General features: G+C 35.4%; 1 protein-coding gene across 5 annotated transcripts in view; it reads left to right on the top strand.

The window, feature by feature from the left end:
- Positions 1-25977, top strand: part of LOC133646968 (calcium-dependent secretion activator 2-like) — a 133510-nt gene that overhangs the window by 38811 nt on the left and 68722 nt on the right. For all 5 annotated transcript variants that reach the window (XM_062042956.1, XM_062042955.1, XM_062042953.1 and 2 more), the window contains exons 5-7: positions 740-863; positions 2986-3086; positions 15848-16004. In XM_062042956.1, coding sequence (XP_061898940.1) covers positions 740-863; positions 2986-3086; positions 15848-16004 — 382 coding nt within the window. The remainder of the gene's footprint in view (positions 1-739; positions 864-2985; positions 3087-15847; positions 16005-25977) is intronic.

The following is a 25977-nucleotide window of genomic DNA, read 5'->3' as shown; positions in this document are numbered from 1 at the left end:
CCACATTCACCCATTCACACTCACATTCACACACTGATGGCGGGAGCTGCCATGCAAGGCGCTAACCAGCAGCCATCAGGAGCAAGGGTGAAGTGTCTTGCTCAAGGACACAACGGACGTGACTAGGATGGTAGACATTAAAAAAATGTGGCAGGTTGCATAAATGGAGGGTCACGTAAAATGAAGTGGTGGACCACATACAATGATATTGCGGGCCACTTTTAAAGTGAAGTGGCGATCCACCATAAAATTATGTTGTGGGCCACTTAAAATGAAGTGGTGGACCACAAATAAATGATGTGTTAGGCTACGTTAAAATGTTGTGAGCGGCCACAATAAAATGATGTGGAGGGTCACCTAAAATGAAGTAACCACATTGAATGATGTGGCGGGCAAACCACATGCAATAATTTGGCAGACCACATTTAAAAAATTAAATGTTGGAACTCGCAACGGTAAAATTATGTGGAAGGTCAAATTAAAATGAAGTGACAGACCACGATAAATGACGTAGCGGGCCCAATTAAAATGAGGTGGCGGGTCACATAAAAAGGCGTCGATAGCCACATTAAAATCTTGGGACGGGCCACAATAAAATGAAATGACGGACCATGTTAAAACATGCGGGGGGGGGGATGTTAAAATGGCGTAGAGAGCCACATTAAATTGAAGTGGCCTTGAGCTGGACACCAGTGCTCCAGGAGCAAAGTTTGTATGAGCGTCCTTCTTCAACTTGCAGGTCCTCATGAAGGACATCACCACAGCAGTTCCTCCAGAGGAGATGAAGAAGCTGGTGCACAAGTGTCTGGAGAAAGCTGCCGGGATCAATTACGGCCAGCTGATAGAATACGCTCACATGACAGGTAGGCTTCCTCTTCTCACTTGAAATGATCCGGGAGGAAAGGGCCACTTCATTAGGGACCCCATGAACACAAAGAGCATATGTTTATTTGTATTGTTCAGACAGTATAGACCAGGGGTCGGCAACCCAAAATGTTGAAAGAGCCGTATTGGACTAAAAATGCAAAACAAAAATCTGTCTGGAGCCGCAAAAAAATAAAAGCCTTGTATAAGTGTTATAATGAAGGCAACGCATGATGTAAGTGTCTATATCAGCTATATTAGCCTACTATCAAAGGCTCGGGCAAATCTTTGTTAACACAAATGTTGTATTTTAATTTTTATTCTACACATTTTTGCAACATAGGAAATCATTAGTAAAATGGAGGTGTGATGACTTCTGGAAAATACTGGCTTTTAATGGCCAAAGGTATAGATGTGTGGGTCCAAGTTAAATGGATGTCTTCTTCCAATGGATTTATTACAATCTTTGCAAGTTGGGTGACGTTTGCTGTGGTCTGGAACAACGTGGCGCACAAACAACGATGAGAAATGCAGCCAATATTACATACAGATACCGGTCCGTGGACCGATTGGTCACACAAGAAATAAAAAAAATAAAACAAAAAAAAATATATATATATATTTTTTTTTTTTATTTTGTATTAAATCAACATAAAAAACACCATATATACATCATATATCAATATAAATCAATACAGTCTGCAGGGATACAGTCTGTAAGCACACATGATTGTATTTCTTTATGACAAAAAAATAATAATAATAATTTTTTTTTTTTACTACAACCCCCCCTCCCCCCCCACCCCCCGCCCCCCCCCTTCCGGTCCGTGGGACAAATTTTCAAGCGTTGACCGGTCCGCAAGTACAAAAAGGTTGGGGACCACTGCTCTACACAGATGTCTCATGAGACATGCAAATATAAATTAAATACACAGAGGACATAAGTAAAGGAAATTAAATGAGCTCAAATATAGCTACAAACGAGGCATAATGAGGCAATATGTACATACAGATAGCATAAATAGCATGTTAGCATGGATTAGCTTGCAGTCATGGATTGACCAAATATGCCTGATAAGCACTCCAGCGAATCAATAAAATCAACAAAGCTCACCTTTGTGGATTCACGCACAGCGTAAAGCGTTTGGTGGACAAAATGAGACAAAGGAGTGGCATAAAACAGTGGTCCCCAACCTTTTTGTACTTGCTTGACCGGGGAGGGATAGTAAAAAAAAAAATTTTTTTTTTTTTTTTTTTTTTGTCATAAAGAAATAAAATCATGTGTGCTTACGGACTGTATCCCTGCAGACTGTATTGATTTATATTGATATATAATGTATATATTGTGTTTTTTATGTTGATTTAATAAAAAAATATATATTATTTTTTAAATTTTTTATATTTCTTGTGCGGCCGCGGCCAATCGGTCCTCGGACCGGTACTGGGCCGTGGCCCTGTGGTTGGGGACCACTGGCATAAGACACGTCTTTCTGTGGCAGCATCTGAGAAATTTGAAACTACGATGAGTTCATGGGTCGCTGAAATTAGGACAAAACGGTGCTTGCCAAATACTCTCATCAGTGAAGTATGTATAACATAAACAGTGCGATTTCTATCAATTAGGAAGGTTTGTGTCATGTTTGTTCTACAAAAAATATATTAAAACCAGAAAAATGTTTCTTTCTTCATCTTTTTCCATTTTTACACATCTCTGAAAGAGGTGATCTGATAGTATATATCTGTATCATGAATCAATTTAAGTGGACCCCGACTTAAACAAGTTGAAAAACTTATTCGGGTGTTACTATTTAGTGGTCAATTGTACGGAATATGTACTGTACTGTGCAACCTACTAATAAAAGTCTCAATCAATCAATCAATCAATCAATCAAAGGTCCAGGGAGCCACTAGGGCGGCGCTAAAGAGCCACATGCGGCTCTAGAGCCGCGGGTTGCTGACCCCCGGTATAGACTGTATGGGAGGTATTTGTGGAGCTGCACACAAGATGATGAAACCTACCTGAGCTATTATATGAAGCTCTAAATTCATGCTGCTATAACAAGATGAATACATGTGATGATGTTTAAGATAATCTAAGGTGATGGTGTGGCATGTTCCCAGTGGACGTGGAAGTGGACCCGGAGAAGAGACTGGAGGACGTGATGCGATTGGGAGAGTTGGTCATTGAAGTCCTGCAGCAGAACGACGAGCATCACTCTGAGGTTTCACTTTCTCTTTTGAATTGCACGTATTGCACGGCAGTATCACTTCCACTGTTGCCGACTCATGCTGGTGGGGTCAAAGGCCACTCGTCTCCTTGGTTCCAGGAGTCTCTTGATCAACGTTCTTGATCACTTGTCATCCTGGCTGAGCGTTGGCACGTTCGCGCCCACGCTCACATATGATCAAATATGATCACGCATGATCCTGTGTGATCACATATCGCGTATATCTACATATGATCACATATAATCACGTATGCTCACATAGAATCACATATGATTATGTATGATCTAGGGGTGTAACGGTACACAAAAATTTAAATAATTGTTTCTTATTCTGTAAAATAGGTTTTTGTACCGTAAAATCATTTTTTTACACTGTAGAATGTTGCTAGTTTTTTACCATAAAAACGTTTTTCATAGCGTTAAATACATTTTTGCAAAAATTAGCTAAATTTCCTGCTAATAAACATTGGGGTTGCGTGGCGTTGTTGCGTGTGATGCTACATGCTAGCTGATATGTTAACTCTTTGAAGAGAAAGCTGAAAACCCAGTCTTGCTTCGGTGTGCACATTTAATTTTACTTGATAACTTTCACTAAACGGACAATTGTATACTGAATATTAAATATGTGATAAAAATATCCATGCTTTTAATAGGGGTGTAACGATACACAAAAATTTCGGTTCGGTATGTACCTCGATTTAGAGGTCACGATTCGGTTCATTTTCGGTACAGTAAGAAAACAACAAAATATACATTTTTGGGTTATTTACCAAATTTGTAAACAATGGCTTTATCCTTTTAACATTGGGAACACTATAATAATTCTGCCCAAGTTAATTAACAATTAACTGCCTCAAGTTGTTGCTCAGATTAAATAAAATGACACAACTTTTCTTCTACATATAAAAAGTGCAACATTAAACAGTTTCAAGTCAACTCATCATGCTTAATTTATTACAGCATTTGGAAAGCCTGTAGTTGATTTTTATTATGTAAATGTTATATTTTTATGATAGCCGGGACCCTGCCATTCAAAACTAGGCTGCTCCATTACTAATGATTAATGTAACTGTAGCTGAAAAAATAGTACAGTAGCAATAGGAGAGACTATTCATCCCTGAACACCATGGAGTTATCTGCTCATATATGATCACGTGATCATATATGATCGCGTATGATACATATCACGCATGCTCACATAGGATCACGTATAAACACAGATGTATGATCACATATGACCACGTATAATCTCGAACGATGCCGTATGGATCACATATGACCATATCTGCTCACATACGCTTGCTGGCTACAAACGGATCATGTGCCAGCATCTGTTTCCAGCTATTCTGGTCTGTCGCTGCCATGGCGACGGCAGCGCTCTGAGTGACGTGTGATGACAATTAAACACAATGTGGAAATCAAACTAATTTCTGCTTCACGAACGCTATGAACTTACACCAATACTCTATTCTGGTACTTCAATACTTCACAGTACCTTTTTTTTTTTACTTTCTTGCCTTTTCAGAATACTTTTACTACTTTACTTTTCATACTTACCTACATTGATGTTATATATGTGTGCGTGTGTGTGTGTGTATGCATATATATATATATACTAGGGCTGCAACTAACGATTAATTTGATAATCGATTAATCTGTCGATTATTACTTCGATTAATCGATTAATAATCGGATAAAAGAGACAAACTACATTTCTATCCTTTCCAGTATTTTATTGGGGAAAAAAAACAGCATACTGGCACCATACTTATTTTGATTATTGTTTCTCAGCTGTTTGTACATGTTGCAGTTTATAAATAAAGGTTTATATTAAAAAAAAAAAAAATTTAATTGCCTCTGCGCATAGCATAGATCCAACGAATCGATGACTAAATTAATCGCCAACTATTTTTATAATCGATTATATATATATATATATATATATATATATATATATATATATATATATATATATATATATATATATATATATATATATATATATATATATATTAGGGCTGCAACAACTAATTGATTTAATCGATTAGTTGTTGCAGCCCTAATATATACATATGTGTGTGTTTATATGCATATATATAAATATGCATGTATATATATGTATGGATGTATGTAAATATGTATATATTTATTATATTTATGTAAGTGTATAAATATGCATAAATATATATACACTAGGGCTGTCAATCTTGTGATAAATAAAAATAAATGATCACGTTATCATTTGTGACACAGTCTGTGATCACAATGGGAGGCGGCCAATTTCGCTTCAAAATAGCACCGATAGTGTTTTCAATCCTCTTGGGGACTTTTTTTTTTTTTGTAAACAACTACCGTATTTTTCGGACTATAAGTCGCAGTTTTTTTCATAGTTTGGCCGGGGGTGCGACTTATACTCAGGAGTGACTTATGTATGAAATTATTAACACATTACCGTAAAATATCAAATAATATTATTCAGCTCATTCACGTAAGAGACTAGACGTATAAGATTTCATGGGATTTAGCGATTAGGAGTGACTATATGTTATAGTTATTTGAATGACTCTTACCATAATATGTTACGTTAACATACCAGGCACGTTCTCAGTTGGTTATTTATGCCTCATATAACGTACACTTATTCAGCCTGTTGTTCACTATTCTTTATTTATTTTAAATTGCCTTTCAAATGTCTATTCTTGGTGTTGGCTTTTATCAAATAAATTTCCCCCAAAAATGCGACTTATACTCCAGTGCGACTTATATATGGTTTTTTCCTTCTTTTTTATGAATTTTCGGCCGGTGCGACTTATACTCCGGAGCGACTTATACTCCGGAGCGACTTATACTCCGAAAAATACGGTACTAGCAACAAATCTAGCGACTTTTCCCGGCGATAATGGAGGCTTTTTTTGTGTCTTGGAGACTCTAAGTTGAAAGCAAGCAGCAGTCAGCGTCCTCAGCGAGCAGTGACGACTGCTGCCGGTTGCTGCTGCAGCGCGAGCAGATAGCCACATGCTAGCATGCTACCACCGTTAAGTTCAACATATGCCTTTGCTAAACGGACATCTAACACCTGTGAAGACCCAAGTCCTGCAAGAAGATGTCCTTCACATCACCACAGCTGATCCGTCGTACAATATCTTGGAGAGGGACTATTACTACAACTGTACCACACAAACAACAGCGTCAAGTTGCAACTACCGGCTGAATGTGAATTTATTTTGCTTCCTGGAGAAGCTTGGACACCTGTAAGTAATCACAACCAGCTGGGGTCGCATGGTACCAAAAAAAAGAGATCAGCATTATCATCTGAAAAAGGTAAACAAACAACTGTTTGAACTAAAGTAAATGGTGCACTATGTTTATGAGTGTTTACAACATTATCCTTTAGTAACTACACCTTGTTTGCAAGATTATTGCAAAGACTTTCAAAATGTGCACTTAATTCTTATTATATTTACTGTCGCCAAGTTTTGAGTAAATCAATGACTTGCAGTTCAGTAAAACATTTAAAAAATGTTCCTGTATGACATTCTGGTATTGTCTTCAGAAATGTTTATTTATGCAAGCAAATAACTTGTGTTTAGTTATGATTAATCAGAGTTCTAGAGTGTGATTAATTTGATTTAAAAATAATCTCTTGATAGCCCTAATATATATACATATATATACTGAGTGTATATATACAGTACAGGCCAAAAGTTTGGACACACCTTCTCATTCAATGTGTTTTATTTATTTTAATGACTATTTACATTGTAGAATCTCACTGAAGGCATCACAACTGTGAAAGAACACATGTGGAGTTATGTACTTAACAAAAGGTGATATAACTGAAACCATGTTTTATATTCTAGTTTTTTCAAAATATCCACCCTTTGCTCTGATTACTGCTTTGCACACTCTTGGCATTCTCTCGATGAGCTTCAAGCACACCTGTGAAGTGAAAAACATTTCAGGGGACTACCTCTTAAAGCTCGTCGAGAGAATGCAAAAGAGTGTGCGAAAAAGTAATCGGAGCAAAGGCTGGCTACTTTGAAGAAACTAGAATATAAAACATGTTTTCAGTTAATTTACTCTTTTTTTGTTAAGTACATAACTCCACATGTGTTCATTCATAGCTTTGATGCCTTCAGTGACAATCTACAATGTAAATAGTCATGAAAATAAAGAAAACGCATTGAATGAAAAGGTGTGTCCAAACTTATGGCCTGTACTGTATATATAGGACTGTCTCAGAAAATTAGAATATTGTGATAAAGTTCTTTATTTTCTGTAATGCAATTAAAAAAAACAAAAATGTCATACATTCTGGATTCATTACACATCAACTGAAATATTGCAAGCCTTTTATTATTTTAATATTGCTGATTATGGCATACAGCTTAAGAAAACTCAAAAAATCGTATCTCAAAAAATTAGAATATTTCCTCAGACCAAGTTTAAAAAAAAAAAAAGATTTATAACAGCAAAACAAAATCAAACATTTAAAAATGTCAATTAATGCACTCAGTACTTGGTTGGGAGTCCTTTTGCACGGATTACTGCACCAACGCGGTGTGGCATGGAGGCAATCAGCCTGTGGCATTGCTGAGGTGTTATGGGTGCCCAGGATGCTTCAATAGCGGCCTTCAGCTCATTTGCATTATTGGGTCTGGTGTCTTTCAGCTTCTTCTTCACAATACCCCACAAATTCTCTATGGGGTTCAGGTCAGGGGAGTTGGCAGGCCAATCGAGGACAGTAATGCCATGGTCAGTACACCAGTTACTGCTGGTTTTGGCACTGCTGGATCATGCTGGAAAATGAAATCATCCTCTCCATAGAGCTTTTCAACAGATGGAAGCATGTAGTGCTCTAAAATCTCTAGAAGCGTCTGACTTGGGCTATGGAAAAGAAGCACTGGACAGTTGCAGAGTGGTCCAGAGTCCTGTTTTCAGACGAAAGCAAGTTTTGTATTTCATTTGGAAGTCAAGGCGCTAGAGTCTGGAGGAAGGCTGGAGAGGAGCAAAATCCAAGTTGCTTGAAATCCAGTGTGAAGTTCCCACAGTCAGCAATGGTATGGGGAGCCATGTCAGCTGCTGGTGTTGGTCCACTGTGTTGCATCAAGTCCAGAGTCAATGCAGCTGTGTACCAAGAGATTTTAGAGCACTACATGCTTCCATCTGTTGAAAAGCTCTATGGAGATGATGATTTCATTTTCCAGCATGATCCAGCAGTGCCAAAACCAGCAGTAACTGGTGTACTGACCATGGCATTACTGTCCTCGATTGGCCTGCCAACTCCCCTAACCTGAACCCCATAGAGAATTTGTGGGGTATTGTGAAGAAGAAGCTGAAAGACACCAGACCCAATAATGCAAATGAGCTAAAGGCCGCTATTGAAGCATCCTGGGCATCCATAACACCTCAGCAATGCCACAGGCTGATTGCCTCCATGCCACGCCGCATTGGTGCAGTAATCCCTGCAAAAGGACTCCCAACCAAGTACTGAGGGCATTAATTGACATTTTCAAATGTTTGATTTTGTTTTGCTGTTATAAATCTTTATTTTTTACTTGGTCTGAGGAAATATTCAAATTTTTTGAGATGGGATTTTTGAGTTTTCTTAAAGGCCTACTGAAATGAATTTTTTTTTATTTAAACGGGAATAGCAGATCCATTCTATGTGTCATACTTGATCATTTCGCGATATTGCCATATTTTTGCTGAAAGGATTTAGTAGAGAAAATCGACGATAAAGTTCGCAACTTTTGCTCGCTGATAAAAAAAAAGCCTTGCCTGTATCGGAAGTAGCGTGACGTCACAGGAGCTAGTATTCCTCACAATTCCCCGTTGTTTACAATGGAGCGAGAGAGATTCGGAGCGACAAAGCGACGATTACCCCATTAATTTGAGCGAGGATGAAAGATTCGTAGATGAGGAACGTTACAGTGAAGGACTAGAGAGCTTTTTTCGCTCTGACCGTAACTTAGGTACAAGCTGGCTCATTGGATTCCACACTCTCTCCTTTTTCTATTGTGGATCACGGATTTGTATTTTAAACCACCTAGGATACTATATCCTCTTGAAAATGAGAGGCGAGAGCGCGAAATGGACATTTAAAGTGACTTTTATCTCCACGACAATACATCGGTGACACACTTAGCTACTGAGCTAACGTGATAGCATCGTTCTCAAATGAAGATAGAAACAAAATAAATAAACCCCTGACTGGAAGGATAGACAGAAGATCAACAATACTATTAAACCATGTACATGTAACTACACGGTTAAAAATTCTCAGCCTGGTAAGGCTTAACAATGCTGTTGCTAACGACGCTAAGGCTAACTTAGCAACTTAGCAACCGGACCTCACAGTTATGATAAAAACATTAGCGCTCCACCTACACCAGCCAGCCCTCATCTGCTCATCAACACCCGTGCTCACCTGCATTCCAGCGATCGATGGCCCGACGAAGGACTTCATCCGTGGGTTTGGCGGCAAGCATCGGCTAGGCGTAGTAAGTAGTCCTTGTTGTGTTGCTGTAAGTATTGTACTTAGCCGCTAATACACCGATCGATCCCACCTACAACGTTCTTCTTTGCAGCCTCCATTGTTCATTAAACAAATTGCAAAAGATTCACCAACACAGATGTCCACAATACTGTGGAATTTTGTCGAAGAAAACAAGAGGTTTTTGTATCGGGTCCGATGGGGTCCAACCACTTCCGTGGATTTTGTGACGTCACGCGCATAAATCATATCCAAAGGAGTTTTTCAACCGGAAGTGTGGCGGGAATTTTAAAATTGCACTTTATAAGTTAACCCGGCCGTATTGGCATGTGTTTCAATGTTAAGATTTCATCATTGATATATAAACTATCAGACTGCGTGGTCGGTAGTAGTGGCTTTCAGTAGGCCTTTAAGCTGCATGCCATAATCAGCGATATTAAAATAATAAAAGGCTTGCAATATTTCAGTTGATGTGTAATGAATCCAGAATGTATGACATTTTTGTTTTTTTAATTGCATTACAGAAAATAAAGGACTTTATCACAATATTCTAATTTTCTGAGACAGTCCTGTATATGCATATGATGTACGTGTGTGTGTGTGTGTGTGTGTGTGTGTGTGTGTGTGTGTGTGTGTGTGTGTGTGTGTGTGTGTGTGTGTGTGTGTGTGTGTGTGTGTGTGTGTGTGTGTGTGTGTGTGTGTGTGTGTGTGTGTGTGTGTCTGTGTGTGTGTGTGTTTCATGCTGACCTGATAGCAAGATGGTGTTTTGTGTTGAAATGTTATTGAAAGGAAACTTTGTGGTAGTTTTGCAAAAGCCTTTTTATTGATCAAAGTCAACAGATGAGTTTTCACTTGTTAACATGTTTTAAATGTATGTGTGTTTTTGTTTGTGTGCTGCTGGAAGGGACGAGAGGTAAGTTATTAATATTGTAAATCTTTTTTTTTTTTTTTTTTCCCATGAATTGATTTCATTTTCAATTTCTTTGATTTCTCGCCTCCTCCTTTCATCGGCGCTCTCGTGCGGCCTTGACGGCGTGTTCTCCTCGCCGTGTGATTGGTGTCGGCTCTTTGAGAGCGTGCTGTGTTTACTAGCAGCTGCGCTTGAAAGGCGTCTGGAGATGAAGGAGCATAAACGTTTGGTAAACGCCTTTCCTCGCCGCCCGCCTGAAAAGACGTGTTTTGCAAGGCCTGATGGGTATTCCTGCAAGGCCACGCGTTAAGAGCGCCGCTTTCATCCTCTCTTCTTGTCCTCCAGCCCGACATCGCTGCCTCTTCGTCCTCGCCGGCGCTCACACGGCGGCAGCCATTGAAGGCCGGTTGCACTTTTCTCTCGCGACTCCTTTAGACGTTAATAGCAGCGACCTCAGCAGCGGCCCGACCTTTGACCTCCCGCAGCTGCCACGCTTGGATGCTCTTTAGGCCGACGAGCTGCTCGTTAGTCCAAACGCACGTACTCTTAGTAGATACACCTACAAAATACCGCAACTGTGTCTTTATACAACACTCACAATATTCTGCAAATACAAAATATTAATATTACAAAATACTACAATTGTGTCTTTACACAACACTCACAAAATACTGCAACTACAAAATATTACAAAATACTAAAACTGTGTCTTTATACAAGACTCAGAAAATACTGCAACTACAAAATAATATTACAAAATACTGCAACTGTGTCTTTATACAACACTCACAAAATTCTGCAAATACAAAATATTAACATTACAAAATACTACAACTGTGTCTTTACACAACACTCACAAAATACTGCAACTACAAAATATTACAAAATACTAAAACTGTGTCTTTATACAAGATTCAGAAAATACTGCAACTACAAAATAATATTACAAAATACTGCAACTGTGTCTTTATACAACACTCACAAAATTCTGCAAATACAAAATATTAATATTACAAAATACTACAACTGTGTCTTTACACAACACTCACAAAATACTGCAACTACAAAATATTACAAAATACTACAACTGTGTCTTTACAGAACACTCACAAAGTACTGCTACTACAAAATATTACAAAATACTAAAACTGTATCTTTACACAACACTCACAAAATACTGCAAAATACTACAACTGTGTCTTTACACAACACTCACAAAATACTGCTACTACAAAATATTACAAAATACTAAAACTGTATCTTTACAAAACACTCACAAAATTCTGCAAATAGAAAATATTAATATTACAAAATACTACAACTGTGTCTTTACACAACACTCACAAAATACTGCCATTACAAAATATTAAAAAATACTAAAACTGTGTCTTTACACAATACACACCAAATTCTGCAAACACAAAATATTAATATTACAAAATACTACAACTGTGTCTTTACACAACACTCACAAAATACTGCAACTACAAAATATTACAAAATACTAAAACTGTGTCCTTACACAACACTCACAAAATACTGCAACTACAAAATACTACAACTGTGTCTTTACAAAACACTCACAAAATACTGCAACTACAAAATATTACAAAATACTAAAACTGTGTCTTTACACAACACTCACAAAATACTGCAACTACAAAATATTACAAAATACTACAACTGTGTCTTTACACAACACTCACAAAATACTGTCATTACAAAATATTAAAAAATACTAAAACTGTGTCTTTACACAATACACACAAAATTCTGCAAGTACAAAATATTACAAAATACTGCAACTGTGTCTTTATACAACACTCAGAAAATATTGCAACTACAAACTAATATTACAAAATACTACAACTGTGTCTTTATACAACACTCACAAAATTCTGCAAATACAAAATATTAATTTTACAAAATACTACAACTGTGTCTTTACAGAACACTCACTAAATACTGCAACTACAAAATATTACAAAATACTACAACTGTGTCTTTACAGAACACTCACAAAATTCTGCAAATACAAAATATGAATATTACAAAATACTACAACTGTGTCTTTATACAACACTCACAAAATACTGCAACTACAAAATATTACAAAATGCTACAACTGTGTCTTTACACAACACTCACAAAATACTGCAAAATACTACAACTGTGTCTTTACACAACACTCACAAAATACTGCAAAATACTACAACTGTATCTTTACACAACACTCACAAAATTCTGCAAATACAAAAATTAATATTAAAAAATACTACAACTGTGTCTTTACACAACACTCACAAAATACTGCAACTACAAAATATTACAAAATACTAAAACTGTCCTTACACAACACTCACAAAATACTGCAACTACAAAATACTACAACTGTGTCTTTACAAAACACTCACAAAATACTGCAACTACAAAATATTACAAAATACTAAAACTGTGTCTTTACACAACACTCACAAAATACTGCAACTACAAAATATTAATATCACAAAATACTACAACTGTGTCTTTACACAACACTCACAAAATACTGCAACTACAAAATATTAATATTACAAAGTACTAAAACTGTGTCTTTACACAACACTCACAAAATACTGCTACTACAAAATATTACAAAATACTGCAACTGTGTCTTTATACAACACTCACAAAATATTGCAACTACAAAATAATATTGCAAAATACTGCAACTGTATCTTTATACAAGACTCACTAAATATTGCAACTACAAAATAATATGACAAAATACTGCAACTGTGTCTTTATACAAAACTTGCAAAATACTGCAACTACAAAATAATATTACAAAATACTACAACTGTATTTGTACAACACTTTCAAAATAATGCAACTATAAAATACTAATATTACATAAATATTACGACATTAAACTACACTTACAAAGTACGGCTAGTACAAAATACTAATATCATGAAATACTACAGATATGTCTTTAAACAACACAACATACTGCAACCACAAAACACTAATATTACAAAATACTACATCCTTAAAAAACACAAAGTACTGCGACTACAAAATACTCATGAAATACTACAGCTATGTCTTTAAACAACACAACATACTGCAACCACAAAACACTAATATTACAAAATACTACATCCTTAAAAAACACAAAAGTACTGCGACTACAAAATGCTCATATGAAATACTACAGCTATGTCTTTAAACAACACAACATACTGCAACCACAAAATACTACATCTTTAAACAACACTTACAAAGTACTGCTTCTACAAAATACTAATAATATGAAATACTACAACTATGTCTGTAAACGAAACATACAAAATACTGCAACTACAAAATACTAATATTCCAAAATACCACAACTGTGTCTTTAAACACTTACTAAATACTAATATTACAAAATACTACAGCTTCACTTACAAAGTACTGCTAATACAAAATACTATAACAAAATATTACAACTACATCACCATACAACACTTACAAAATACTGCAACTACAAAGTACTAATATTACAAAATACTACAGCTATGTTTTTAAACAACACTCACAAAATACTGCAACTACAAAATACTGCTACTATATTTTTAACCACACTTACAAAATACTACAACCACAAAGTACTAAAATTACAAAATACTTCAGCTACATCCATAAACAACACTTACAAGTACTGCAACTACAAAATACTAATAATACAAAATACTACAGCCACGTATTTAAGCAACACTTAGAAAATACTATAACCAAAAAATACTGAAATTAAAAAGTATTACAACTATATCTTTAAACACTTACAAAATACTGCAGCTACAAAATATTGCATCTACATATAAATATAATATAATACATAAATATAATATAATACATATACATCATATAATACATACATATAATATAATGCATATACATAATACATAAAGATAATATAATACATAAAGATAATATAATACATATATACATATGTATAATATAATACATAAATATATATAATATAATACATAAATATAATATAATATAATACATATATAATATAATACATAAAGATAATATGATACATAAATATAATATTATATATATATAATACATAAATATAATATAATATATATATAATATAATACATAAATATAATATAATACATATATATATATATTACATATATAATATAATACATTAATATAATACATAAATAAATATAATATAATATAATACATAAATATTATATAATGCATATATACTGTAATATAATATAATGCATATATATAATATATAATCCATTAAAATAATATAATATAATACATAAATATAATATAACATAATACATCAATATAATATAATGCATATATGCTGTAATATAATATAATGCTTATAATTAATATAATGCATATATATAATATAATACATTAATATAATATAATATAATACATAAATATAATATAATGCATATATACTGTAATATAATATAATGCATATATATAATACAACGCATATGTATAATACAATACATATATAATATAATGCATATATATAATATAATGCACATATATAATATAATACATATAAATATAATATAATACATAAATATAATACAATGCATATATACTGTAGTATAATATAATGCTTATAATTAATATAATGCATATATATAATATAATACATTAATATAATATAATATAATACATAAATGTAATATAATATAATACATCAATATAATATAATGCATATATATTGTAATATAATATAATGCTTATAATTAATATAATGCATATATATAATATAATACATTAATATAATATAGTACATAAATATAATATAATGCATATATACTGTAATATAATATAATGCATATATATAATACAACGCATATATATAATACAATACATATATAATATAATGCATATATAAAATAAAATGAACATATATAATATAATACATATAAATATAATATAATACATAAATATAATATAATGCATATATATAATATAATACATATTCTTTCAATCAAAATTTACAAAAATATTTAGTACATATGATGTTTTTTTACTCCATAAAAATACTTGTTGGACTATTGTCTTATGTTTTCAAACGTTTAAAAAAAGTATTTCTTCTTTTCATACTGGCTTGAAATACGTTTGTGTACTCAAGACTTTTGAAACTTTTTGCAATTTTTGTTGTACTCTTCATCCTTCCTTCCAACACTTGCATGTTATCAGAAGTACAACTGGACGCCGAACAGTTCTTGTCGGTTCAGGCCGTGGTCTCCATGACAACGCAGCCCCCCCCCCCCGCGACCGTTGCCACGGTAACCGCCTCACAGGTGACTTCCTTGTCGTGCAGGCGTTCTCGTGGTGGCCCGAGCTGATGGCCGAGCACGCCGAGAGCTTCCTGTCCCTGTACCGGGCGGACGTGGACCCGGTCCTGCGGGCCCAGGCCCTGGACTCGTGGAACAGCTTCCCGCTCTTCCAGCTCCTCAACGGCTTCCTGAGGACCGAGCGTGAGTCACAGCTCCTCCTCTTCTGTCGGCCACACCCACGTTAAGAACCCACGCCACACTTAGGGCCCGGTTCTTCAATTGAAGAGACTGCAAAGACAAGATACTTAACGTTCAAACTGGAAAACTTTATTTTTTGCAAATATTAGCTCATTTGGAATTTGATGCCTGAAGCCTGTTTCAAAAAAGCTGGCACAAGTGGCAAAAAAGACAGATAAAGTTGAAGAATTCTCATCAAACACTTATTTGGAACATCCCACGGGTGAACAGGCAAATTGGGAACAGGTGGGTGCCATGATTGGGTATAAAAGCAGCTTCCATGCTCAGTCATTCACAAACAAGGATGGGGGCGAGGGTCACCACTTTGTCAACAAATGTGTGAGCAAATTGTTGAACAGTTTAAGAACAACATTTTCAACCAGCTATTGCAAGGAATTTAGGGATTTCACCATCTACGGTCCGTAATATCATCAAAAGGTTCAGAGAATCTGGAGAAATCACTGCACGTAAGCCATGATATTACGGACCGTAGATCCCTCAGGCGGTACTGCATCAAAAAGCGACATCAGTGTGTAAAGGATATCACCACATGGGCTCAGGAACACTTCAGAAAACAACATACTTAACGTTTCAAACCACTGTCCGTAACTACAGTTCACCGCTACATCTGTAAGTGCAAGTTAAAGCTCTACTATGCAAAGCGGAAGCCATTTATCAACAACACCCAGAAACTCCGCCGGCTTCGCTGGGCCCGAGCTCATCTAAGATGGACTGATGCAAAGTGGAAAAGTGTTCTGTGGTCTGACGAGTCCATATTTCAAATAGTTTTTGGAAACTGTGGACGTCGTGTCCTCCGGACCAAAGACGAAAAGAACCATCCGGATTGTTATTATGCTAGCGTTTTAGCTTATTGTGTATGTTTTAACCTAAAAATCATGGATTTGGATACTTGACGCCATCTTAGAAGTATGCTAACTTGTCCTATTTCATCAAGCTAATGTTAGCACGCAAACATTTTATGGTAGCGTTTTAGCTAATTGTGTATCTTTAAACCTAAAAATCATGGATTTGGATACTTGACGCCATCTTAGAAGTATGCTAACTCGTCCTATTTCATCAAGCTGATGTTAGCATACTAACATTTTATGCTAGTGTTTTAGCTAATAGTGCATGTTTAACCTAAAAATTATGGATTTGGATACTTGACGCCATCTTAGAAGTATGCTAACTCATTAACATTTTATTAGAGCGTTTAAGCTAATTGTGTATGTTTAAACCTAAAAATAATGGATTTGGATACTTGACGCCATCTTAGAAGTACGCCAACTCATCCTATGTCATCAAGCTAACGTTAGCATGCTAACATTTTATGCTAGCGTTTTAGCTAATTGTGCATGTTTAAACCTAAAAACCATGGATTTGGATACTTGACGCCATCTAAGAAGTATGCTAACTCGTCCTATTTCATCAAACTGATGTTAGCATGCTAACATTTTATGCTAGCATCTTAGCTAATTGTGCATGTTTAACCTAAAAATCATGGATTTGGATACTTGACGCCATCTTAGAAGCACGCCAACTCGTCCTATGTTATCAATCTTACGTTAGCATGATAACATTTTATGCTAGCATTTTAGCTAATTGTGCATGTTTAACCTAAAAATCATGGATTTGGATATTTGACGCCATCTTAGAAGTACGCCAACTCATCCTATGTCATCAAGCTAACGTTAGCATGCTAACATTTTATGCTAGCGTTTTAGCTAATTGTGCATGTTTAAACCTAAAAACCATGGATTTGGATACTTGACGCCATCTAAGAAGTATGCTAACTCGTCCTATTTCATCAAACTGATGTTAGCATGCTAACATTTTATGCTAGCATCTTAGCTAATTGTGCATGTTTAACCTAAAAATCATGGATTTGGATACTTGACGCCATCTTAGAAGTACGCCAACTCGTCCTATGTTATCAATCTTACGTTAGCATGATAACATTTTATGCTAGCGTTTTAGCTAATTGTGCATGTTTAAACCTAAAAACCATGGATTTAGATACTTGACGCCATCTTAGAAGTATGCTAACTCGTCCTATTTCATCAAGCTGATGTTAGCATGCTAACATTTTATGCTAGCGTTTTACCTAATTGTGCATGTTTAACCTAAAAATCATGGATTTGGATACTTGACGCCATCTTAAAAGTACGCCAACTCATCCTATGTCATCAAGCTAACGTTAGCATGCTAACATTTTATGCTAGCGTTTTAGCTAATTGTGCATGTTTAAACCTAAAAACCATGGATTTGGATACTTGACGCCATCTAAGAAGTATGCTAACTTGTCCTATTTCATCAAGCTGATGTTAACATGCTAACATTTTATGCTAGCATTTTAGCTAATTGTGCATGTTTAACCTAAAAATCATGGATTTGGATACTTGACGCCATCTTAGAAGTACGCCAACTCATCCTATGTCATCAAGCTAATGTTAGCATGCTAACATTTTATGCTAGCGTTTTAGCTAATTGTGCATGTTTAAACCTAAAAACCATGGATTTGGATACTTGACGCCATCTAAGAAGTATGCTAACTTGTCCTATTTCATCAAGCTGATGTTAGCATGCTAACATTTTATGCTAGCATTTTAGCTAATTGTGCATGTTTAACCTAAAAATCATGGATTTGGATACTTGACGCCATCTTAGAAGTACGCTAACTCGTTTTATGTTATCAATCTTACGTTAGCATGATAACATTTTATGATAGCGTTTTAGCTAATTGTGCATGTTTAAACCTAAAAACCATGGATTTAGATACTTGACGCCATCTTAGAAGTATGCTAACTCGTCCTATTTCATCAAGCTGATGTTAGCATGCTAACATTTTATGCTAGCATTTTAGCTAATTGTGCATGTTTAACCTAAAAATCATGGATTTGGATACTTGACGCCATCTTAGAAGTACGCCAACTCATCCTATGTCATCAAGCTAACGTTAGCATGCTAACATTTTATGCTAGCGTTTTAGCTAATTGTGCATGTTTAAACCTAAAAACCATGGATTTGGATACTTGACGCCATCTTAGAAGTATGCTAACTCGTCCTATTTCATCAAGCTGATGTTAGCATGCTAACATTTTATGCTAGCATTTTAGCTAATTGTGCATGTTTAACCTAAAAATCATGGATTTGGATACTTGACGCCATCTTAGAAGTACGCCAACTCATCCTATGTCATCAAGCTAACGTTAGCATGCTAACATTTTATGCTAACGTTTTAGCTAATTGTGCATGTTTAAACCTAAAAACCATGGATTTGGATACTTGACGCCATCTAAGAAGTATGCTAACTTGTCCTATTTCATCAAGCTGATGTTAGCATGCTAACATTTTATGCTAGCATTTTAGCTACTTGTGCATGTTTAACCTAAAAATCATGGATTTGGATACTTGACGCCATCTTAGAAGTACGCTAACTCGTTCTATGTTATCAATCTTACGTTAGCATGATAACATTTTATGATAGCGTTTTAGCTAATTGTGCATGTTTAAACCTAAAAACCATGGATTTAGATACTTGACGCCATCTTAGAAGTATGCTAACTCGTCCTATTTCATCAAGCTGATGTTAGTATGCTAACATTTTATGCTAGCATTTTAGCTAATTGTGCATGTTTAACCTAAAAATCATGGATTTGGATACTTGACGCCATCTTAGAAGTACGCCAACTCATCCTATGTCATCAAGCTAATGTTAGCATGCTAACATTTTATGCTAGCATTTTAGCTAATTGTGCATGTTTAAACCTAAAAACCATGGATTTGGATACTTGACGCCATCTAAGAAGTATGCTAACTTGTCCTATTTCATCAAGCTGATGTTAGCATGCTAACATTTTATGCTAGCATTTTAGCTAATTGTGCATGTTTAACCTAAAAATCATGGATTTGGATACTTGACGCCATCTTAGAAGTACGCCAACTCATCCTATGTCATCAAGCTAATGTTAGCATGCTAACATTTTATGCTAGCGTTTTAGCTAATTGTGCATGTTTAAACCTAAAAACCATGGATTTGGATACTTGACGCCATCTAAGAAGTATGCTAACTTGTCCTATTTCATCAAGCTGATGTTAGCATGCTAACATTTTATGCTAGCATTTTAGCTAATTGTGCATGTTTAACCTAAAAATCATGGATTTGGATACTTGACGCCATCTTAGAAGTACGCTAACTCGTCCTATGTTATCAATGTTACGTTAGCATGATAACATTTTATGCTAGCGTTTTAGCTAATTGTGCATGTTTAAACCTAAAAACCATGGATTTAGATACTTGACGCCATCTTAGAAGTATGCTAACTCGTCCTATTGCATCAAGCTGATGTTAGCATGCTAACATTTTATGCTAGCGTTTTAGCTAAATGTGCATGTTTAACCTAAAAATCATGGATTTGGATACTTGACGCCATCTTAGAATTACGCCAACTCATCCTATGTCATCAAGCTAACGTTAGCATGCTAACATTTTATGCTAGCGTTTTAGCTAATTGTGCATGTTTAACCTAAAAATCATGGATTTGGATACTTGACGCCATCTTAGAAGTACGCTAACTCGTTCTATGTTATCAATCTTACGTTAGCATGATAACATTTTATGCTAGCGGTTTAGCTAAATGTGCATGTTTAACGTAAAAATCATGGATTTGGATACTTGACGCCATCTTAGAAGTATGCTAACTCGTCCTATGTTATCAATCTTACGTTAGCATGATAACATTTTATGCTAGCGTTTTAGCTAATTGTGTATCTTTAAACCTAAAAATCATGGATTTGGATACTTGACGCCATCTTAGAATTATGCGCACAAGCGTCACTTGAAAAGGAGTGGATGTTTAGTGAGATGTTCGCCTGGCGCTAACAGAACGGGTGTTTAGTTGTCCCCTGGCGAGTCTCAAGGTCCAAACTTGGAAGACGGCGACGTGTCTCGGCGCGAGAAAGACGTCTCATTGTTCCCGCCGGGCTTTGTCTTGGCGAGAAGCGAGGCTTTTATTCCTTTGCCGCGATGCCAAAGAAAAAGCAGCGACGAAGCGAAGCGGCGGCACGCTGCTCAAGGGCAATTTGTGAGACAAAGGAGGCATCACTTTATGACGCGAGCAAACACGCTAATGCGATGTTGTTAACGCCGCGTCGTGTGGTCGGTCACATGACAAGGTGGCGATGATGCGACCCTTTGCAAGATGGCTGCTTTTCAATCACACGTTCGGATCCACTGGCGGCAACTTCTCCCTCCCAAATGCTCACTTGTTTGTGGCGGCGCCTGCGAGGGAGGCGTGTCTCCTGAGGGCCGAGAAGGCTCCTGTTCATAATCCCAACCATCATCCAAGTAATGAAGCCCGCAGAGACCTGCAGTCTGCTCCTGGTCCCGACTAACACGCTACTGTCGCCGCCGATTTATCTCAAGCACCCGTGGGGGCGTCGTCCAATAGCATCACAGCATTTTAGCGATTTACTGAATCTTTCTAGCTACCTAAAAATTATTATTATTAGCCAGTGTGCGAAAGTTAGCATGCTCATTTTTTTCCTCGCTTTATAGTAGAAATGTCTGATAATATCGGCCGATAAATGCTTTAAAATGTAATATCGGAAATCATCAGTATTTTTTATTTATTTTTTATTTTATTTTTTTAAATTTTTTTATTAAATCCACATAAAAAACACAAGATACACTTACAATTAGTGCACCAACCCAAAAAACCTCCCTCCCCCATTTACACTCATTCACACAAAAGGGTTGTTTCTTTCTGTTATTAATATTCTGCTTCCTACATTATATATCAATATATATCAATACAGTCTGCAAGGGATACAGTCCGTAAGCACACATGATTGTGCGTGCTGCTGGTCCACTAATAGTACTAACCTTTAACAGTTAATTTGACTCATTTTCATTCATTACTAGTTTCTATGTAACTGTCTTTATATTGTTTTACTTTCTTTTTTATTCAAGAAAATGTTTTTAAATTATTTATCTTGTTTTATTTTATAAAAAATTTTTAAAAGGACCTTATCTTCACTTCCTGGTTGTCCAAATTAGGCATAATAATGTGTTAATTCCACGACTGTTTATATCGGTATCAGTTGATATCGGTATTGGTTGATATCGGTAATTAATAGTTGGACAATATCGGATATCGGCAAAAAAGCCAATATCGGACATCCCTAGTTTTTAGCTAATTTTGTATGTTTAACCCTAAAAATCGGGATTTTTGATACTTGGTGCCATTTTGGAAGTATGTTAACGTCTCTTATATTAGCATGTCAACGTTTTATGCTAGCTATTTAGTAGGGGTGTGGGGAAAAATCGATTCGAATTCGAATCGCGATTCTCACGTTGTGCGATTCAGAATCGATTCTCATGTTTTAAAAATAGATTTTTTTTAAAAAAAAATGTATTTTATTTTATTTTTTATTTTTTATTTTTTTAATTAATCAATCCAAAAAAACAATACACAGCAATACCATAACAATGCAATCCAATTCCAAAACCAAACCCGACCCAGCAACACTCAGAACTGCAATAAACAGAGCAGTTGAGAGGAGACACAAACACGACACAGAACAAACCAAAGGTAGTGAAACAAAAATGAATATTATCAACAACAGTATCAATATTAGTTACAATTTCAACATAGCGGTGGTTAGAAATCCCTCATTGACATTATCTTTAGACATTTATAAATAAATAAAAAAGAATAGTGTCACAGTGGCTTACACTTGCATCGCATCTCATAAGCTTGACAACACACTGTGTCCAATATTTTCACAAAGATAAAATAAGTCATATACATTTAATAGTTAAAACAAATGTACATTATTGCAATCAGTTGATAAAACATTGTCCTTTACAATTATAAAAGCTTTTTACAAAAATCTACTACTCTGCTTGCATGTCAGCAGACTGGGGTAGATCCTGCTGAAATCTATGTATTGAATGAATAGAGAATCGTTTTGAATCGGGGAAAAATCGTTTTTGAATCGAGAATCGTGTTGAATTGAAAAAAATTTTGATTTTGAATCGAATCGTGACAACCAAAAATCGATATTGAATCGAATCGTGGGACACCCAAAGATTCACAGCCCTACTATTTAGCCAGTTTTGTATGTTTACACCTAAATATTTCTTCTTATTCTGTCACGTGCTAACATGCTAATGTTTATGCTAGCTTTTTAGCTAATTTTTGTACGATTTAACTAGGGGTGTAACGGTACAGAAAAATTTCGGTTCAGTACATACCTCGGTTTACAGGTCACGGTTCGGTTCATTTTCGGTACAGTAAGAAAACAATAAAATATACATTTTTGGGTTATTTATTGAGTTTTCCTTGCCCGTATGTGGGCTCTGTCGTTGTGGCCCGTGCAGCCCTTTGAGACACTTGTGATTTAGGGCTATATAAATAAACATTGATTGATTGAAATACACGTACCGTTACACCACTAGTTTTAACCTAACAATGATGTTTTTTGATACTTGGTGCCCTCTTGGAAGTATGCCACCGTTTCTTGTATTAGCATGCTAACATTTTATGCTAACTTTTCATCTAATTTTGCGTGTCAACACACTAAAATGTAGGGCCAGAGAAAAATGCACAATATCTGGATAAGTCATAGAATATATGACACTTTAGTTTGGAACGTTAGTTTGTAATGTTAGCCGGCTAGCCACGCTAGCTAACGTTAGGCTAAAATACGAAATAATAATACTAAAACACTAAAGCTTCAAAATGGGCTTACATTAGCATGCTAATGTTAGCATGGTAAGGTTTTATGCTAGCTTTTTTAGCTCTTTTTGTATGTTTAAACTTAAAATTCATTATTGGCGATGCTAGGCGCTGTCGAGCAACTGTGCGAAAGTTAGCATGCTAACTTTCACTGCTGGCTTTATAGCTAATTGTGTATGTGCAACCCTAAAAATCATGATTTTTTAAACTGGGCGCCATCTTGAAAGTATGTTAATGTCGCTTACGTTAGCATGCCAAGGTTTTATGCTACCTATTTGTATGGTTACACCTACAAATAGTGCATTTTGGTATTTCTTCTTATTCTGTCACGTGCTAACACGCTAATGTTTTATGCTAGCGTTGTAGCTAATTTTGTATGTTTTATGCTAGCTTTTTAGCTAATTTTGTATGTTTTAACCTAAAAATCATGGTTTTTGATACTTGGTGCCATCTTGGAAGTATGCTAACATTTCTTATATTAGCATGCTAATGTTTTATGCTAACTATTCATCTAATTTTGTATGGCAACACCTAAAAATAGGGCATTCTATTTCTTGGCGCCATCCTAAAAGCGTGCTCACTCGTCTTATGTCACCCAGCTAACGTTAGTATGCTAAAATTGTATGCTAGCGTTTTAGCTAATTGTGTATGTTTAAATCTAAAAATCATGGATTTGGATACTTGACGCCATCTTAGAAGTATGCTAACTCATTAACATTTTATGTGAGCGTTTTAGCTAATTGTGTATGTTTAAACCTAAAAATCATGGATTTGGATACTTGCTAGTTTTGTATAGTACACCTAAAAATTGTGCATTTTGGTATTTCTTCTTATTCTGTCATGTGCTAACATGCTAATTTTTATGCTAGCTTTTTAGCTAATTTTTGTATGTTTTAACCTAAAAATTAAGGGTTTTTTGATACTTGATGCCATCTTGGAAGTATGCCACCATTTCTTATATTAGCATGCTAACATTCTATGCTAACTTTTCATCTAATTTTGCGTTTCAACACCTAAAATGTAGGGCCACAGAAAAATTGCACAATATCTGGATAAGTTATAGAATATATGACACGTTAGTTTGGAACGTTAGTTTGTAATGTTAGCCGGCTAGCCACGCTAGCTAACGTTAGGCTAAAATACTAAATAATAATACTAAAAAATACTAAAGCTTCAAAACGGGCCTCGCCAAATGTGTCAATGCAGCATCACCACCGTTGCTTCACGTTTAGGTAAACATCTAAATAAACATTCAGACCTGCACAAGGAGTTTAAAGGTGACAGGTAATATAGTTAACGACATATACAGTAGATACAAGACACACATACAGCTGCTTGGCTTCTTGAAAATGATTACAACAGTCCAAACCGCCCACGTAATGTCAAATAATGCAAGTGAATTGACTGAATTGTGTAACAAATTCCCGCTTTTCCATTTCCATTCATTTATTTTTATTAACAGTTATTTTGAATATACTTATTTTTATGAAGTGATTTTCATTAGTTTATTTATTTTTATGAAAAGTTACCTTGATTAATTAATCCATAATTTTTTTTTTTTAAAGTTACTTTTATTTGTTTTCATGAGCAGTTTTTTTTAATGAAGTTGCTTTGATTAATTGATTTTTTTAAGTTACTTTTTAAAATTAAACTATGTTTATAAATAGTTTTTTTTTTTAAATTAAGTACCTTTTATTGATTCATTTAATTTTATGAAAAGTTGCCTTGATTAAAGGCCTACTGAAACCCACTACTACCGACCACGCAGTCTGATAGTTTATATATCAATGATGAAATCTTAACATTATAACACATGCCAATACGGCCGGGTTAACTTATAAAGTGACATTTTAAATTTGCCGCTAAACTTCCGGTTCGAAACGCCTCTGAGGATGACGTATGCGCGTGACGTAGCCCGGGGAACACGGGTATGCCTTCCACATTGAAGCCAATACGAAAAAGCTCTGTTTTCATATCATAATTCCACAGTATTCTGGACATCTGTGTTCGTGAATCTGTTGCAATCATGTTCATTGCATTATGGAGAAGGAAGCTGAGCAAGCAAAGAAGAAAGTTGTCGGTGCGAAATGGACGTGTTTTTCGAACGTAGTCAGCCACAACAGTACACAGCCGGCGCTTCTTTGTTTACATTCCCGAAAGATGCAGTCAAGATGGAAGAACTCGGATAACAGAGA

Source organism: Entelurus aequoreus, linkage group LG03 (assembly GCF_033978785.1).
Source record: "Entelurus aequoreus isolate RoL-2023_Sb linkage group LG03, RoL_Eaeq_v1.1, whole genome shotgun sequence".
NCBI classification, from domain to species: Eukaryota; Metazoa; Chordata; class Actinopteri; order Syngnathiformes; family Syngnathidae; genus Entelurus; species Entelurus aequoreus.
This window is presented reverse-complemented; position numbering and strand designations above follow the sequence as displayed.